The following is a 19,154-nucleotide window of genomic DNA, read 5'->3' on the forward strand; positions in this document are numbered from 1 at the left end:
TGGACGACGCTGGGCCAATTACGGCCAGTTGTTATACAGCTCAGGATCGAATCCGGGTCTGTAGTGATGCCTCTAGCACTGCGATGTAGTGCCTTAGACAGCTGTGCCACTCGGGAGTCCCCCAAAGGAGAGCTACTACTAAAACAGAACTCTCCCTTGGGGGCCCCTCCTAAACGTCTGTCTGTCCAAGGCCGATCATATGGACTGGCTTATGCTGGTTAACTTACGGTGGTGGAAAATGTACTCAATTGTCACACTTGAGTAAAAGTAAAAAGTAAATGCTATACATCAAATTCATTAATCAAACCAGAAGGCACAATTTAAAAAAAAAATGATTATTTTATGGACAACCAGAGGCACACTCCAACACTCAAGACTTAATTTACAAATGCAGTATTTCTGTTTAGTGAGTCCACCAGATCAGAGACAGTAGAGATGACAATGTGTTATATTAATAGGTGCATGAATTGGACCATATTGCTGTCCTGCCTGAGCATTCGAAATGTAACGAGTTATTTTGGCTGTCAGGGAAAATATATGGGAGTAAAAAGTACATATTTTCTTTAGGAATGTAGTGGAGTAAAAGTTGTAAAAAATATAAATAGTCAAGTAAAGTGCAGATACCCCAAAAATCTACATAAGTAGTACTTCAAAGTATTTTTGCTTAGTTACTTTACAGCACTGTTAACTTAATAGAGATTTTGTCTGAGCAGCGGTCCAGAATCTTGCTTGATTTATTAGTAAGGGTTAGTATCAATCATATCCATAACATTATCCAGAGTAAATATGATGGGTCAGCAACAGTATGAGTATGTGTAGCACTCCTAAACCCATGCCCAAGGTTTACTGTAAGTTTCTCACAGTTCAATGTCTGTTCTCCGTGTACACTATATATACAAAAGTATGTGGACACCCCTTCAAATTAGTGGATTCGGCTATTTCAGCCACACCGGTTGCTGATAGGTGTAGAAAATCGAGCACACAGCTATGCAATATCCATAGACAAACATTGGCAGTAGAATGGCCTTACTGAAGAGCTCTGTGACTTTCAATGTGGCATCATCATAGGATGCCACCTTTCCAACGAGTCAGTTTGTCAAATTTCTTCCCTGCTAGAGCTACCTCGGTCAACTGTAAGTGCTGTTATTGTGAAGGGGAAACGTCCAGGAGGCTCAGCCGAGAAGATGGTAGGTCACACAAGCTCACAGAACGGGACCGCCGAGTGCTGAAGAGCGTAGTGCGTAAAAATGGTCTGTCCTCGGATGCAACACTCATCACGAGTTCCAAATTGCCTCTGGAAGCAACATCAGCACAATAACTATTCGTCTGGAGCTTCATGAAATGGGTTTCCATGGCTAAGCAGCCACACACAAGGCTAAGTATAGCAATGCCAAGCTTTGGCTGGAATTGTGTAAAGCTCGCCTCCATTGGACTCTGGAGCAGTGGAAACGTGTTCTCTGGAGTGATGAATCACGCTTCACCATCTGGCAGTCCGACGCACGTATCTGGGTTTGCAGATGCCAGGAGAATGCTACCTGCCGCAATGCATAATGTCAACTGTAAAGTTTGGTGGAGGAGGAATGTTGGTCTGCAACTTTTTTCCATGGTTCGTGCTAGGCCCCTTTGTTCCAATGATGGTAAATCTTAGAGCTACAGCATACAATGACATACTAGACGATTCTGTGCTTCCAACTTTGTGGCAACAGTTTGGGGAAGGCCCTTTCCTGTTTCAGCATGACTATGCCCCCGTGCATAAAGCAAGGTCCATACAGAAATGGTTTGTCGAGATCGGTGTGGAAGAACTTGACTGGTCTGCGCAGATCCCTGACCTCAACCCTATTGAACACCTTTGGGATGAATTGAATTGGAACACCGACTGCGAGCCAGGTCTAATCACCCAACATCAGTGATCGACTTCACTAATGCTCTTGTGGCTGAATGGAAGCAAGTCCACGCAACAATGTTCCAACATCTAGTGGAAAGCCTTCCCAGAAAAGTGGAGGCTGTTATAGCAGCAAAGGGGTGACCAACTCCATATTAATGCCCATGATTTTGGAATAAGATGATCAAATAGCAGGTGTCCACATACCTTTGATCATGTAGCGTATGTGTGTCAATGAGGCAGATATGATTGTGTTCTGTGAAACAAACTAATGCCCCACCATACTGTGATGAACATGTAGATACAGTACCTCACTGTTGCTCTCTGATTTTCAGATAAGGACATGGTGTTATGGTGATGTTAGAGCTGGTACTATGTTGGGTAATTTATAGGAACTAAACAGCAGTATAATTTCTAGTTTTTCTCCCCTCCCCCCAAAATGAAGATTGATATGACGTTGAATCTTGGTACTTCATTGCCAACAAGCACTGTGACCAGAGTAATAAATGTGACATTTTGAATTGCTCTCAACCCTACACTTTGTAATAATATTTTGTTTGGTCAAACCCTCTTAATATTTCCACGTGCAAACCATTGTAACCAGAGATTGAGTTAATGCGTGGTCTAAGCTATTAATTAAACCATAGTCTGCAAACTGTCCTTTCATAAAAAAAAGAGTTAAATTAAATGTGATTGCAAAATTATTTCAAGATTATTGCTATTATTTGAAACAGCTGAGTATTTAACTCTTTATCCAATGTTATCACCAGTGCCAGAACTCTCAGAAAGAAAAGTGTCAAAGAGCTCTATTCAGTCCCTATCAGTGTACAGCGTGATTGAAATTTAAAGGCAATGTTCCCGCATTCACGGTAAACGCTGCATATATCCTCAATGGGAAATTACCTTCACATTTCTATCACACAATTTGTAATGCTTAAGTGATCGAATAAAGCCCAAAGACTCTGTTATCAACTCATTAGATACAGCATCAGCTACCCATTATAACAATTTTCCAATTCTGCAATGTGCTCTCAGAGCATTTTATATCATTCTGTAAGTAAATCTGAGACACTCCATTTAGTATGATATGTTATGTTTCGTATGGTATGTATACATTCTTTGGTCTATGAGACCAGTATGGATTATTATGTATTAATATCTACCCCAAACTAGAAGGCAAAAGCCCACCTGACCTGTTTTTAGCGATAAACACATACAGTCTGAAATTATAGATTGAATTGGTAACGTGCAAATGGCCTATTTGAGAAAACATAACAATGATAACCTTGTATTTGGTTTTCTGATCTGCTGCCATTTGTACCAATTGATTTAGTAGTTAACTATAAAGTACTATCACCATGAGTTACTCATGAAGTGCACCTTGGCTTGAGCACCATAGTCAGGACTGGTCTCCCAGGTGAAATATCTATGGGTCAAAGGATGCAGGGCAAAGTCCTGCCCAGGTGGCTACTGTCCAAAAGCACATCAGATACATTTCACATATTACTATCAGTAGTACAGTACCAGTCAAAAGTTTGGACACACCTAATCATTCAGTGGTTTTTCTTTATTATGACTATTTCTACATTGTAGAATAATAATGAAGACATCAAAACTATGAAATAACACATATAGTAACTAAAAAAGTCATGTAGTAACTAAAAAAGTCTTAAAAGTAACCTTCTTCAAAGTAGCCACCCTTTGCCTTGATGACAGCTTTGCACACTCTTGGCATTCTCTCAACCAGCTTCACCTGGAATACTTTTCCAACAGTCTTGAAGGAGTTCCCACATATGCTGAGCACTTGTTGGCTGCTTTTCTTTCACTTTGTGGTCCAACTCATCCCAAATCATCTCAATTGGGCTGACGTCAGGTGATTGTGGAGGCCAGGTCATCTGATGCAGCACTCTGTAACTCTCCTTCTTGGTCAAATAGCCCTTACACAGCCTGGAGGTGTGTTGGGTCATTGTCCTGTTGAAAAACAAATGATAGTCCCATTAAGCGCAAACAAAATGGGATGGCGTATTGCTGCCGAATGCTGTGTTAGCCATGCTGGTTAAGTGTGCCTTGAATTCTAAATAAATCACTGACAGTGTCACCAGCAAAGCACCCCCACACCATCACACCTCTTCCCTCATGCTTCACGGTGGGAACCTCACATGCGGAGATCATCCGTTCACTTACTCTGCATCTCACAAAGAACCAAAAATCTAAAATTTGGACTCATCAGACCAAAGGACAGATGTATACTGGTCTAAGTCCATTGCTTGTGTTTTTTGACCCAAGCAAGTCTCTTCTTATTATTGGTGTCCTTTAGTAGTGGTTTCTTTGCAGCAATTCGACCATGAAGGCCTGATTCATGCAGTCTCCTCTGAACAATTGATGTTGAGATGTGTCTGTTGCTTGAACTCCATGAAGCATTTATTTGGGCTGCAATTTCCGAGGCTGGTAACTCTAATGAACTTATCCTCTGCAGCAGAGGTAACTCTGGGTCTTTCTTTCCTGTGGCGGTCCTCACGAGAGCCAGTTTCATCACAGTGCTTGATGGTTTGTGCAACCGCACTTGAAGAAATGTTAAAAGTTCTTGAAATGTTCCTTATTGATTGACCTTCATGTCTCAAAGTAATCATGTCTTAAAGTATTAGGGCCATCTTCTGTACACCACCCCACCTTGTCACAACACAACCGATTGGCTCAAACACATTAAGAAGGAAATAAATTCAAAAAAATAACTTTTAACAAGGCACACCTGCTAATTGAAATTTATTCCAGGTGACTACCTCATGAAGCTGGTTGAGAGAAGTATGGAAAGCTGTCGTCAAGGTAAAGGGTGGCTACTTTGAAAAATCTCAAATATAAACTATATTTTGATTTGTTTTTAACACTTTTTTGGTTACTACGTAATTCCATATGTGTTATTTAATAGTTTTGATGTCTTCATTATCATTCTACAATGTGGAAAATAGTAAAAAAAAAAAACTTTGATTGAGTAGGTGTGTCCAAACGTTTGACTGGTACTGTATATATTTATACAACCTCCCATAAACTAGCTACAGCATTAGAGCACAACCCTCCAGGGGTGACCAATCTACTGTATCCTTTAGCTTACATTTATGCGTTATCAATCACAGGGCGGCAGGTAGCCTAGTGATTAAGAGCGTTGGGCCAGACACCGAAAGTTCTCTGGTTTGAATCCCCGAGCCAACAATAGAAAAATCTGTTGATGTGCCCTTGAGTAAGGTACCTAACCGTAATTGCTCTTGTAAGTTGCTATGGATAAGAGCATCTGCGAAACGTAATGACCAGGTATTGAGTTGCATCCCCCCTACCCCTTTTGCCCTCGGAACAACCTCAATTTGTCAGGGCATGGACTCTACAAGTTGTTGAAAGCGTTCCATAGGGATGCTGGCCCATGTTGACTCCAACGCTTCCCACAGTTGTGCCAAGTTTGCTGGGTGTCCTTTGGGTGGTGGACCATTCTTGATACCCACGGCAAACTGTTGAGTGTGACACACACAGCAGCATTGCAGTTCTTGACACAAACCAGTGTGCCTGGCACCTACTAGCATACCCCGTTCAAAGGCATTTGAATATTTTGTCTTGCCCATTCACCCTCTGAATGACACACATACACAATCTGTCTCAATTGTCTCAAGGCTTCAAAATCCTTCTTTAACTGGTCTCCTCCCCTTCATCTACACTGATTGTAGTGGACTTAACAAGTGACATCAATAAGAGATCATAACTTTCACCTGGATTCACCTGGTCAGTCTATGTCATAAAGAGCAGGGGGGTGGGGGTGCAACTCAATATTAGGAAGGTGTTCCTATTGTTTAGTATACTCAGTGTATATACAGTGGACACTCACTTTTTGGTGATGTTATCCTACAAGATGTGCAGTTGCCCTGTTCAGGCTTACACCACATGATACAATATCACCGAAACAGAGAGTGGTTAACTCCATAAAGCCAAAGCAAACTTGGAGAATTACAAACATGTTACAAATAGGTTATATATGTCTTACAGATAGATATGGTAACTGCGTTAGAGCTGTGTAGCTTTCATAGTTTCCTTGGAGGTCTCTTGCGGCTCATCGTCTCTGGTTAGGACTGGGTTATCATATATCTCCAGACTCTTCTTCCTCTGCTGCAAACCCTTCTCTTCATCCTCAGTACTCTGGCAGCACTTGCAGCAGCAGCAGCAGCGAGCGCCGCAGAAGGCCATGCCTGACATCACCACATGGTCCCAGGGGGCCATGGAGTGCAGGGGGCGGGGCAGGAAGTCCCAGTCACGCAGCCCGCTGGGCAGGTACTGAGGACAACGTGCCTGCATCAGGTTAACAACGATGATGAAGATGGCGAGGACAACGATGGGTACAGCCACCCCAACCAGGGCCTGCCAGCCGGCCAGGGAGAGCCCCAGGATGGTCAGGGGCATGAGGAAGAAGCAGAGCAGGAGGTAGATCGCTGCGAACCAGCGGTAGTTGGCTGTGCGGTTCCCCAGGGCTCTGGCCAAGCGGATGGGGATCCGAGTGAAGGGGATGGGGTACCACAGCAGAATCCCCGCTATGTTGAAGAAGAAATGGCACAGTGCAATCTGGAGAGGAAGAGATGCAAACAGGGTGAGTAAGACTTCAATAACACTGATGCATACGGGGAGAGTGGACAGAGAGCAATATGAAACTGCCATGAAAATAAATGATTACTACAACAAACCTGCAGTGAGTTGGCCAGTGTTTCTCCAGGAGCAGCCATAGCAGCAAGAATAGCAGTGGTGGTTGTGCCAATATTTGAGCCCAATGTCAGGGGATAAGCTCTCTCAAGGCTAATAACACCAATACCTGTTGGGTAATTGAGAGAACAATTACATGATACTGAAATAATACTTGAGTATATGCTCTCTACATTAGTCAGTAGGTTTGGATGCAATTGGAGACAGCTAAAGGTAAGTGGATAGATAGAAGCTAAAAAACTACTCACCAACAAGGGGCGTGATTGCAGAGGTGAAGACAGAGCTGCTCTGGACAATGAAGGTCATTCCTGCTCCGACCATGATGGCAATGTAACCAGTGACCCAGCCAAAGGGGAAAGGGAAGTCTGAACAGACAAGACACAGCAGGTTAAGCATTTGCTTGGCGACCACAGTGAACGTTAGGATTACTTTCAACATCAACATCAAAGTGACTGTATGGATCACAGCACAGTTGTACTTGATCTTGGTCCAGAGCACCTGAGGTGACCTTCAAGCTGCAGCGTGGCTTTACCAGTGTTGCTCATCAAACATCAAAATGTACCACTGCTGACTATCAAACAGGATGTATGTTCTACCAGCATTCTGAGTAGATTGAAAAGATAGCCAAATGTCTGCTCACCTGTGTTGAGCACCTTCTTGATGACCACAGCCACCTGTCCCTTAAGCATGGAGTTGAGCAGCTTGACAATGAGGATGAGGCAGGTACAGAGGATGAGCAGGGATAGGGCCAGCAGAATGAGGCCCACAGCCAGGTCAGGCAGGTTAGCATAAACAAAGATATGGTTGCCTGCATGGGAAGATGCCAAATATTATTGAAGATTTAAATGGGACAAAGGGGCGACAACAATGAAAGATTAGAGAGAAGGTAATTAAACTTTAGTGAGATTAGAAAGACGGTAATAAATGTAGTGATTTTAGAGAGAAGGTAATACGATTAGTGAGAAGGTCATTTTTCGGTCCTGACATGACTTCCACAGATTTTATGGAATAGATAGGAAGAATGGTAATCGCACTCCACACTGCCCTTTCTCACCTGGACAAAAGGAACACCTATGTGAAAATGCTGTTCATTGACTACAGCTCAGCGTTCAACACCATAGTGCCCACGAAGCTCATCACTAAGCTAAGGACTCTGGGACTAAACAACTCCCACTAAAACTGGATCCTGGACTTCCTGATGGGCCGCCCCCAGAGTAGGCAACAACACATCTTCTACGCTGATCCTTAACACTGGGGCCCCTCAGGGTTGTGTACTTAGTCCCCTCCTGTACTCCCTGTTCACCCACGACTGCGTGGCCAAACACGACTCCAACACCATCATTAAGTTTGTTGACGACACAACAGCGGTAGGCCTGATCACCGACAACGATGAGACAGCCTATAGGGAGGAGGACAGAGAACTGGAAGTGTGGTGCCATGGACAACAACCTCTCCCTCAATGTGAGCAAGACAAAGGAGCTGATTGTGGACTACAGGTAAAGGTGGGCCGAACAGGCCCCCATTAACATCGACAGGGCTGTAGTGGAGCGGGTCGAGAGTTTCAAGTTCCTTGGTTTCCACATCACCAACGAACTATCATGGTCCAAACATACCAAGACATTCGTGAAGAGGGCACGACAAAACCTTTTCCCCCTCAGGAGACTGAAAAGATTTGGCATGGGTCCCCAGATCCTCAAAAGGTCCTACAGCTGCACCATCGAGAGCATCCTAACCGGTTGCATCACCGCCTGGTATGGCAACTGCTCTGCATCTACAGGAGGTAGTGGGAATGGCCCAATACATCACCGGGGCCAAGCTTCCTGCCATCCAGAACCTACAGTGGGGAGAACAAGTATTTGATACACTGCCGATTTTGCAGATTTTCCTACTTACAAAGCATGTAGAGGTCTGTAATTTTTATCATAGGTACACTTCAACTGTGAGAGACGGAATCTAAAACAAAAATCCCGAAAATCACATTGTATGATTTTTAAGTAATTAATTAGCATTTTATTGCATGACATAAGTATTTGATACATCAGAAAAGCAGAACTTAATATTTGGTACAGAATCCTTTGTTTGCAATTACAGAGATCATACGTTTCCTGTAGTTCTTGACCAGGTTTGCACACACTGCAGCAGGGATTTTGGCCCACTCCTCCATACAGACCTTCTCCAGATCCTTCAGGTTTCGGGGCTGTCGCTGGGCAATACGGACTTTCAGCTCCCTCCAAAGATTTTCTATTGGGTTCAGGTCTGGAGACTGGCTAGGCCACTCCAGGACCTTGAGATACTTCTTACGGAGCCACTCCTTAGTTGCCCTGGCTGTGTGTTTCGGGTCGTTGTCATGCTGGAAGACCCAGCCACGACCCATCATCAATGCTCTTACTGAGGGAAGGAGGTTGTTGGCTAAGATCTCGCAATACATGGCCCCATCCATCCTCCCCTCAATACGGTGCAGTCGTCCTGTCCCCTTTGCAGAAAAGCATCCCCAAAGAATGATGTTTCCACCTCCATGCTTCACGGTTGGGATGGTGTTCTTGGGGTTGTACTCATCCTTCTATTCCTCCAAACACGGCGAGTGGAGTTTAGAGCAAAAAGCTCTATTTTTGTCTCATCAGACCACATGACCTTCTCCCATTCCTCCTCTGGATCATCCAGATGGTCATTGGCAAACTTCAGACGGGCCTGGACATGCGCCTGCTTGAGCAGGGGGACCTTGTGTGCGCTGCAGGATTTTAATCCATGACGGCGTAGTGTGTTACTAATGGTTTTCTTTGAGACTGTGGTCCCAGCTCTCTTCAGGTCATTGACCAGGTCCTGCCGTGTAGTTCTGGGCTGATCCCTCACCTTCCTCATGATCATTGATGCCCCACGAGGTGAGATCTTGCATGGAGCCCCAGACCGAGGGTGATTGACCATCATCTTGAACTTCTTCTATTTTCTTCTATTTTCTAATAATTGCGCCAACAGTTGTTGCCTTCTCACCAAGCTGCTTGCCTATTGTCCTGTAGCCCATCCCAGCCTTGTGCAGGTCTACAATTTTATCCCTGATGTCCTTACACAGCTCTCTGGTCTTGGCCATTGTGGAGAGGTTGGAGTCTGTTTGATTGAGTGTGTGGACAGGTGTCTTTTATACAGGTAACGAGTTCAAACAGGTGCAGTTAATACAGGTAATGAGTGGAGAACAGGAGGGCTTCTTAAAGAAAAACTAACAGGTCTGTGAGAGCCGGAATTCTTACTGGTTGGTAGGTGATCAAATACTTATGTCATGCAATAAAATGCAAATGAATTACTTAAAAATCATACAATGTGATTTTCTGGATTTTTGTTTTAGATTCCGTCTCTCACAGTTGAAGTGTACCTATGATAAAAATTACAGACCTCTACATGCTTTGTAAGTAGGAAAACCTGCAAAATCGGCAGTGTATCAAATACTTGTTCTCCCCACTGTATATAATAGGCAGTATCAGAGGAAAGCCCATAAAATTGTCAGAGACTCCAGTCACCCAAGTTATAGACTGTTTTCTCTGCTACCGCACGGCAAGTGGTACCTGAGCGCCATGTCTAGGACCAAAAGGCTGCTCAACAGCTTCTACGCCCAAGCCATAAGACTGCTGAACAATTCATAAAATCACCACTGGACAATTTACATTGACACCCCCGCCCCTCCCTTTTGTACACTGCTGCTACTCACTGTTTGGTTGTTACCTATGCATAGTCACTTCGCCCCCACCTACATGTACAGATGACCTCAACTAGCCTGTACCCCTGCACACTGACTCGTTACCGGTGCTCCCTGTATATGCCTCGTTATCGTTATACTTATATTGTTACTTTCTATTATTACTTTTTATTTCAGTCTACTTGGTAAATATGTTCTTCTTCTTGAACTGCACTGTTGGTTAAGGGCTTGTAAGTAAGCATTTCATGGTAAAGTCTACAGTTGTTGTATTCGGCGCATGTGAAAAATAAAGTTGGATTTGATTTGACTGGTCAACATGTTTTTTCCCCCATAGCTTCTACACTTAGCTCTGACATGTGGTGACCCAATGTAGGGGGTTACATTACAACAGGATTTGGTCCAAGTCATAATGAGAGCAGTGACCCTTTCCCTTGTATTGATTGACTGATTTCAGATCCAAGCGTACAGGTATTCATTTTGATTGGCTGTGTCAGACTTGGGAGCGCTGGCCCGTCATTTGGCCTTGGGCCACTCAGGTGCCTCAGCTGGCCAGGATGAATGGGCCTTTTGAGCAGGTGGAGAGGGTGGGGGAGGGTATTTGAGCAGGCAGAGGGGGTGAGATGAGGATATGTGCCGAGTCACTTTATAGACTGAATGGAAGTCATTGTCCTTGTATCATGTGGTCTTGTCTGGCAGTGGGGGTGGGATTCAGGTTTCACAGAATTTTGGTTTAGCGTATCTGGCAATTCAAATTGCTCTGTAAAGACCTTTGTAGGGTCATGGGCTGTTCAGTGATTGTGCTGTACTTACATCTCTCTAGATTGATTGTTTCAGTGACATTTATCTGGGTCAATGTCTTGTTGCCTTCCACCCAACAGAGGGCACCGGTCGTGCAATTGGCAGCTGAGGGAACTGTTATATTCACAAGAGTCTAAAACAGAAGAGAATAAAAACAACGATGATCTATTATATTGACCAGATAGTCCAGTGACCGCTCTAACAATGAAAATGCATCTCCTCGAAGATGGAAGGCAGGCAGGAGGAGGCGTGATCTTGTGAGACCATTCTAGCCTATGAGAGGGCAGATACGCATGTGAACAACAGGCACAACTCCGATATAAAGTCGTTTTTTTCAAGGTTGCTGAAATACCGCAGGTGTCCACTTATATCAGTGTATTCGTAACAACCTATCCATTACGAAATGTGTATTTGATCAAATAAGCCTCACGTAGCAAATTAGCAATGACTTTTTCAACCCTCTCTCATTGATCTCCATACAAAAATTCCTTATTTTCATGGACAGATTTTGGTCGGAGTAAACCCTCTCGCTTCGCCTCTTCCTCTCTGATAAAACAGAAGCCAATACAGACAAAAGGCACAGTAATTATGGCTATCACTAAGTAATCAAAACCTATGGAAACAATGACCTTAATGACATTATGACTAGTAAAGAAGCAGAATTTTATTAAGAAAATACCACCTTCATGATAACATGATATAGTATCAGTAAGGCACTGGAACTTATAAGTAGAATCACTCTGGCCAAACTACAAGATCTATCAAACATTAACCCTGAGAAGAGAGCTTAAGAGATAGCACTCTCACGTATACTACAAGTTATCTTGTTTTTACTGTCGGAAAACTCGTAAATCATCAATCATCACAAACCTATAAAAATAGCCCATTGTTTGACTATCTGATTAGTAATTGCTGGTCATTGGAGGCTGCTGAGGGGAGGACGACTCATAATAATGGCTGGAACTGTTCTGCCTGCGGCTATGGAACCCTGACCTGTCCACCGGACGTGCTACCTGTCCCAGACCTGCTGTTTTCAACTCTCTAGAGACCGCAGGAGCAGTAGAGATACTCTTAATGATCGGCTATGAAAAGCCAACTGACATTTACTCCTGATTATTATTTGACCATGCTGGTCATTTATGAACATTTGAACATCTTGGCCATGTTCTGTTATAATCTCCACCCGGCACAGCCAGAAGAGGACTGGCCACCCCTCATAGCCTGGTTCCTCTCTAGGTTTCTTCCTAGGTTTTGGCCTTTCTAGGGAGTTTTTCCTAGCCACCGTGCTTCTACACCTGCATTGCTTGCTGTTTGGGGTTTTAGGCTGGGTTTCTGTACAGCACTTCGAGATATTAGCTGATGTACGAAGGGCTATATAAAATAAACTTGATTTGATTTGATTTGAACCGAGCTAATGGAATGACATGTATTTGATACCATTCCACTCCAGCCATTACCACGAGCCCGTCCTCCCCAATTAAGGTGCCACCAACCTCCTGTGTTGCTGGTGTGACAGGCAGTGTTGGGGAGTAGTGAACTACATGTAGTTCAACAAGTAATTTAATTACATTTTGCAGTAGCTTGGCGGTAGTAGAACTATATTCAAATCTAGGTAGTGTTTTCTGTAGTAAATTACTTTATTGCCATCTAACTGTGTAACTAGCTACTGGAACTACACACTACTTTTTTTGCTAAAAGAAAATAAAGTGAAGTACGCAATCATTTCCTTTCTCGTTCTGCATCAGACCTCTCTAATTCTCACATGAAACATATCTTTGTGTTCAATAGGCTAAATTACACATTCTGTTATTATGACCCCAAAGTGATCTGTCTTGCAATTTGTAGAGATTTACATATAATAATTTGTCAATAAGTCGTTTTCAAAGTACATCTGGTTCAGCAAACTATATTTTTCTTAAGGGTAGCTTTAATGTAGCTTAACTTCTTCCAGTGTGAAGTAATTGGCAGCTTGGTAAACTATATTTTCAGAGTACCTTCCCCAACACTGGTGACAGGGTCATCGTTTATCTAAACGTCTTACCGTGATTTTCTCTGTTTTGCACCAGATTTTGATCAAACTCTTGTTTCTGGCTGCTGGGTCACCGGTGGCAATGTCACTGATTACATTTTTGTCCAGCTAGAGGAAAATAAAGGTTTCAGACTAGTTAAAGAACCTACTAAACTTCTTCACCAACTCAAATGTAATATTAAGCAGATGTTTCATAAATGTTTCGGACATGTTTCAGGGTTGTATAGGTACTGTATCTTGCTAGCTATATAAATACATTCTAATAACTTTCACTTCTCATATTGCGTATTTTGCTTTATAAGGTGAATTAGTCAAGCTAATGTGATCCACCTCACATTTAATATAGGGATTAATCACATGAATTGCGATGGTAAAATGCTGATCCTACCTCTATGATGGCATCGGTGAGAGGGTCGGTGATGACGTTGAGCAGGTCAGGGGCGTTGTTTCCCCCCTGGATGTTGAAGGAGTCGATTACGATCTTGGTGAGTTTGTACAGGACACCAGTAGCTGCCTCTAGAGGCAGCAGGATTAGCACAGACAGCCAGTTGAAGAAGTCATGCACTGTGGCACCAGCAAACGCCCTGGAGGAAATAACACTAGGTTACACAGCTCACAATTTACCAAGCTTGATATTTTATTTCCCAGACAAGTTGCTCACTACCAACCAGCAAATTACAATGTTGTTTTTATGGTCCAAAATTGTGAAGTATACTTCTATCAATTGAGGCTGTTTAGAAATGTTATGAGCTGACTGACAGCCGTTTTGCTATGGCTGTATTCATCAATCGAGCAAGAAGGCAATATTTTGAATAATGTAGTCATGTCCATGTACAAATTTGATGATATCATAGTGAATTGACCTTCTTTATTACTTCACCCAAAATATCATGACATTAGTGATAGTCAAAATGTGTAAAATTTGTGAATGTATAAATCAACATTTTGTCCATTTAAACAGCCTGTGTCCAATCCGCTGTGAAAAGGGAGCTTTCTCTTGGTTCTACTGACGTGCTTTGTGTCTGTATCTGATGTAAAAAAGGGTTGAACTTCCACACAAAATTGCTTTACTTATTTTAGGTTGAAGGAAGTGTGTAGGTCACATTCTTTATCGTACAGCAATAGATATATAAAGCCTGCTCAATAAGAATCCAATTAAATCAGTCATTTAAATACATTATCAGTAACTACCAGTGAATATAATGCCTGAATTCAAGCAGTGTAGTGTTATGAATCTTTAGAAAGTTACTCAGTTAGATGTACCTGCGGAACTCATTTCTGTCCCCTGCCTGCATCATGGCCACAATGGTGTTGGTGACTGAGGTTCCAATGTTGGCTCCCATAATGACTGGCACTGCAGACTGGACCTCCAGCACTATGATAAAGATACAGAGTGTGTGTGTGTGTGTGTGTGTGTGTGTGTGTGTGTGTGTGTGTGTGTGTGTGTGTGTGTGTGTGTGTGTGTGTGTGTGTGTGTGTGTGTGTGTGTGTGTGTGTGTGTGTGTGTGTGTGTGTGTGTGTGTGTGTGTGTGTGTGTGTGTGTGTGTGTGTGTGTGTGTGTGTGTGTGTGTGTGTGTGTGTGTGTGTGCATGCGTGCGTGTGCATGTGTACTTGTATGTGTGTGTGTGTATACTCACATCCAGAAGACACCATGCTGACCACAATAGAGGAGGACGTGCTAGAACTCTGGACTAACACTGTGACCAGCACTCCAATCACCAGGCCAGCCACAGGGTTGGACAGCACCGCGTTGTCCTGGAAGATGTCCCCAGCTGCCTTACCTATGCAGACACAGCGCAAAGGTAAGGCCAAATTCATCATGAAAACGTTCCATAAACGCTTTCATATCCATAAACATCCCATATTTAGATTTTTTTTAATGGAATGACAGGACAATTGTAATTGTGAATAATATTGCGTAACGTCATCAACATGTGAATATTAGAGTAGCATCAAATTAGTAGAGTTAAAACCTAAGAAGTGACAAATACAGTAGGTCCTTATCAGGACCTGGTTGACAACAAACATACGCTTTTATACTTTGATTTGATTTTGACTCTATATTATATCATATGATTGGATTGGATTACGTGCATCAACAAAAATTCAGTAAGATATGAAACCATAATATTCATTTTGTCAACTCTGACAGAGAGAGAGAGAGAGCAGGGTTTAATGTTACCTCCAACTAGCTGGAAAGCAGAACTCAGAACGTCTAGAGAGCAAACGAACATGTAGAGAAATCCAACCAGCAGAATGAACTTGACAATCGCAGTCAGAACCCGCATAACCTTCCCTTTGGTATCCAACTCTGTTTCCAAAGAGAGAGATGAGACTGGATGAGGAACCAGATTTTGGTTGGTGTAGTCACACAGCTTCTCACTTAAAACGCCTACATGTTTATCTCAGTGAAGGGTAAAGAAGTGCACTTTGTTAGGAATAGGGTGCCATTTGAGAAACAACCATAATCTATCTCACCTGACCACTTGAGTCCATTGTCCTGCAGTTCAGGGAAGTTCCAGGGGTCATCCTCATACTTGTCCTCTGTAGAATATGCTGGCAGGACGACTGAGTCTTTGGGTGCCGTATCTGCATCATCTGTGAGATTAGGATAATTGTGAGTGGATGTTGCCTCTGTGTGTGGTGCTGCCTGGTGATGAGGTATGGATGTCATAGATAGTAAGGAGTAGCCAACTGTACATACCAAGAGTGGGAGAAGAGGTATCTCTGACTTCTGGACGAGGAGCCATTGCCCTACGGCAAATATGATGTACTTTACTTTGAGGTAAACCATGAAGAACGTGTACTGTGGCAAACCATCAAAGTATATCGGAATAAGGCTAAACAGATTAATTCTTCTTGAATTAATCTATTATATATAATTATTATTATTATTCTCAGAGGAAACGAAAACACAGTCCTTTTATATTGAACCCTCTATTAAAGAGTTCCTGAAATGTTTATTTGTTCATCCTCCAATGCATAGCCAAGCAATCTTGTGTCTGTCACAAGATGTTACAAAAAAATGAGAATTTCTCCTTTCAATTATGGTAAATTATTCCATGGGAATAACTCATCGTGATGTTGCTTTTCACATCCACATTGATAAAGTCCACAAAGACATACAAATATGACTGTCGGCTAGGGGCCTACTATCCTCAAGAAAACCGTAAGAAAAGTGTAATCAGTAAAGCTCTCTAAGTTCTTATTTTCCAAGGATCAAATTGAGTTATCTCAAACAACAATAGGCTCCAATAGTGGCAAAATAGGCATACTACTAGGCTAACTAATACGACGAATACCAATTATTCTAATAATAACAATACTAGTTATTATCATCGTTATCTGGGCAACATTTGACAAAAAAAAGAAAGCAGGTAAAAACTGCAAAAAATAGCACACTTGAGAACAAGCTCGGCCAGTCATTGGCACCAAACTGTGTGTGAAGCTGAGTGTCAACAAAAATAATAAGCATTGAGGCTATAAGCGCATACAGCTATAGGTAACAATTCCTAACATATCTTTGTTTGTTGTGATTTTCTTTTGTTGCTATATTACTTGAATTTGTCTTGTTTCTAATGTGGAGTATCAAGGGTAGTAATACGCACCTGAAGTGGAGGAGTAGGCTTTTGCAGCAGTCCTTATGAAAAGGGGAATTCACTTGAGCTACCTGGTTACCTGGAGAGGTCCTGCATGCTGCTTATATAGCGCAGGGGCGGGAAAACCCGCTTCAACCTGACTGTTCAAAGTCCGTGGCAAAAAGGGCTCTCTGACAGTAAGTGACCTTACCTTTGCATCCACAGTGAATGTAGGCCAGGCAACATCAAATGATCAGTGTATGACGGAATATTACTACTCTGGCATGGGTTTTTAAAATGTTGTTTTCACTAGGTAAAAAGTAGGCTAATGACTGTCATAAACTTCTTTTTTTTTGCTGGATGAGAGTAGCCTCAGTCAATCTCAGAACAGGCCAAAAAGAAAAATAGCAAATTAACTAGGCCTAACCAAATAACCTTGATGATTTCAAAATGTTTTCTAAAAAAAGGCCAGTCTATTAGAATATTTGCACTTTGATTGAGAATAGACTAGGGTCGGCCTATTCAAATAACGGAAATTATACAAGTTTTCACAAATGCTTTGCAAATTTAATTCAAACCTTATACAGGTGTAGCCTATCCAGAATGTATTTTTATTTTTATTTTTTAAATCATTTGAGTGGGTCAGCTGGCACATTTGTGCGTAATGTTCTCTATTCCTCTTCTGAATGGAGGAAAGCTGCTCTCTGGTGGTAGCTTGTGGAAAGTGTATAAGCTACCCAGTTCCCAGTAAGAAGTCTCTGTGGGTTAAGCCAAATCATTAACAACTATTATAGAAAAGAACAACAGTATCATGTGTTGTGCGTTAATCTACTCCTAAGATTGACATAGGCCTACTTTATCATGTTTTCAACCACAGGACCATAGGCAATACACTTTAATACATCATAGATAGGCCTATCATCTGATTAATGTTTGATATGGCTTGGCTTGTTCATGACTATAAGATAGACACTACTATCATGGTGACACTTGTATTATGGCTCTGACAGTATGTGACAGTTGAATAACCTGAATCACACGGGAGTGAAGGGTTTAACTGTCATTATCACATAGTTATAACAGTCTAACACAACTGAGGAAAGGAACATCTAAAACATTATAGTCTTACAATACCTCTCTATGTTCAAATGTAATATATTATGCCATAGACGATGCATAAAAGATGGCTTATCAAATCTCTCTCTCTCTCGCTCACTCACTCACTCACTCACTCACTCACTCACTCACTCACTCACTCACTCACGCACTCATTCACGCACTCATTCACTCACACTTACAAACACAAACATTTGTTTTCCTATATTTGTATATATATAAAGATATAGGACTTCTGGTCCCCACAAGGATAGTAAAACTAAAACACACACACACACACACACACACACACACACACACACACACACACACACACACACACACACACACACACACACACACACACACACACACACACACACACACACACACACACACACACACACACACACACACACACACACACACACACACACACACATATATATATATACAGTGGGGAGAACAAGTATTTGATACACTGCCGATTTTGCAGGTTTTCCTACTTACAAAGCATGTAGAGGTCTGTCATTTTTATCATAGGTACACTTCAACTGCGAGAGACGGAATCTAAAACAAAAATCCAGAAAATCACATTGTATGATTTTTAAGTAATTCATTTGCATTTTATTGCATGACATAAGTATTTGATCACCTACCAACCAGTAAGAATTCCGGCTCTCACAGACCTGTTAGTTTTTCTTTAAGAAGCCCTCCTGTTCTCCACTCATTACCTGTATTAACTGCACCTGTTTGAACTCGTTACCTGTATAAAAGACACCTGTCCACACACTCAATCAAACAGACTCCAACCTCTCCACAATGGCCAAGACCAGAGAGCTGTGTAAGGACATCAGGGATAAATTGTAGACCTGTACAAGGCTGGGATGGGCTACAGGACAATAGGCAAGCAGCTTGGTGAGAAGGCAACAACTGTTGGCACAATTATTAGAAAATGGAAGAAGTTCAAGATGACGGTCAATCACCCTCGGTCTGGGGCTCCATGCAAGATCTCACCTCGTGGGGCATCAATGATCATGAGGAATGTGAGGGATCAGCCCAGAACTACACGGCAGGACCTGGTCAATGACCTGAAGAGAGCTGGGACCACAGTCTCAAAGAAAACCATTAGTAACACACTACGCCGTCATGGATTAAAAACCTGCAGCGCACGCAAGGTCCCCCTGCTCAAGCCAGCGCATGTCCAGGCCCGTCTGAAGTTTGCCAATGACCATCTGGATGATCCAGAGGAGGAATGGGAGAAGGTCATGTGGTCTGATGAGACAAAAATAGAGCTTTTTGCTCTAAACTCCACTCGCCGTGTTTGGAGGAATAGAAGGATGAGTACAACCCCAA

The 19,154-nt window shown here is 42.5% G+C and overlaps 1 protein-coding gene across 1 annotated transcript; it reads right to left on the minus strand.

The window, feature by feature from the left end:
• Positions 1 to 347: 347 nt before the first annotated feature.
• LOC139578539 (sodium-dependent phosphate transport protein 2B-like) lies at positions 348 to 16,785 on the minus strand. The gene is made up of 14 exons (XM_071406264.1): positions 16,734 to 16,785; positions 15,830 to 15,879; positions 15,604 to 15,723; positions 15,308 to 15,436; positions 14,763 to 14,906; positions 14,389 to 14,500; positions 13,514 to 13,709; positions 13,138 to 13,233; positions 11,109 to 11,229; positions 7,254 to 7,421; positions 6,862 to 6,978; positions 6,598 to 6,722; positions 5,907 to 6,478; positions 348 to 3,853 (listed from the first exon to the last, which is right to left on the minus strand). Exons 2-13 carry the CDS (start codon positions 15,873 to 15,875, stop codon positions 5,927 to 5,929), a joined length of 1,926 nt encoding a protein of 641 aa, XP_071262365.1. The 5' UTR covers positions 15,876 to 15,879; positions 16,734 to 16,785; the 3' UTR covers positions 348 to 3,853; positions 5,907 to 5,926.
• Between the last annotated feature and the right edge of the window lie 2,369 nt (positions 16,786 to 19,154).

This window comes from Salvelinus alpinus, chromosome 6 (assembly GCF_045679555.1).
Source record: "Salvelinus alpinus chromosome 6, SLU_Salpinus.1, whole genome shotgun sequence".
Lineage (NCBI taxonomy): Eukaryota > Metazoa > Chordata > Actinopteri > Salmoniformes > Salmonidae > Salvelinus > Salvelinus alpinus.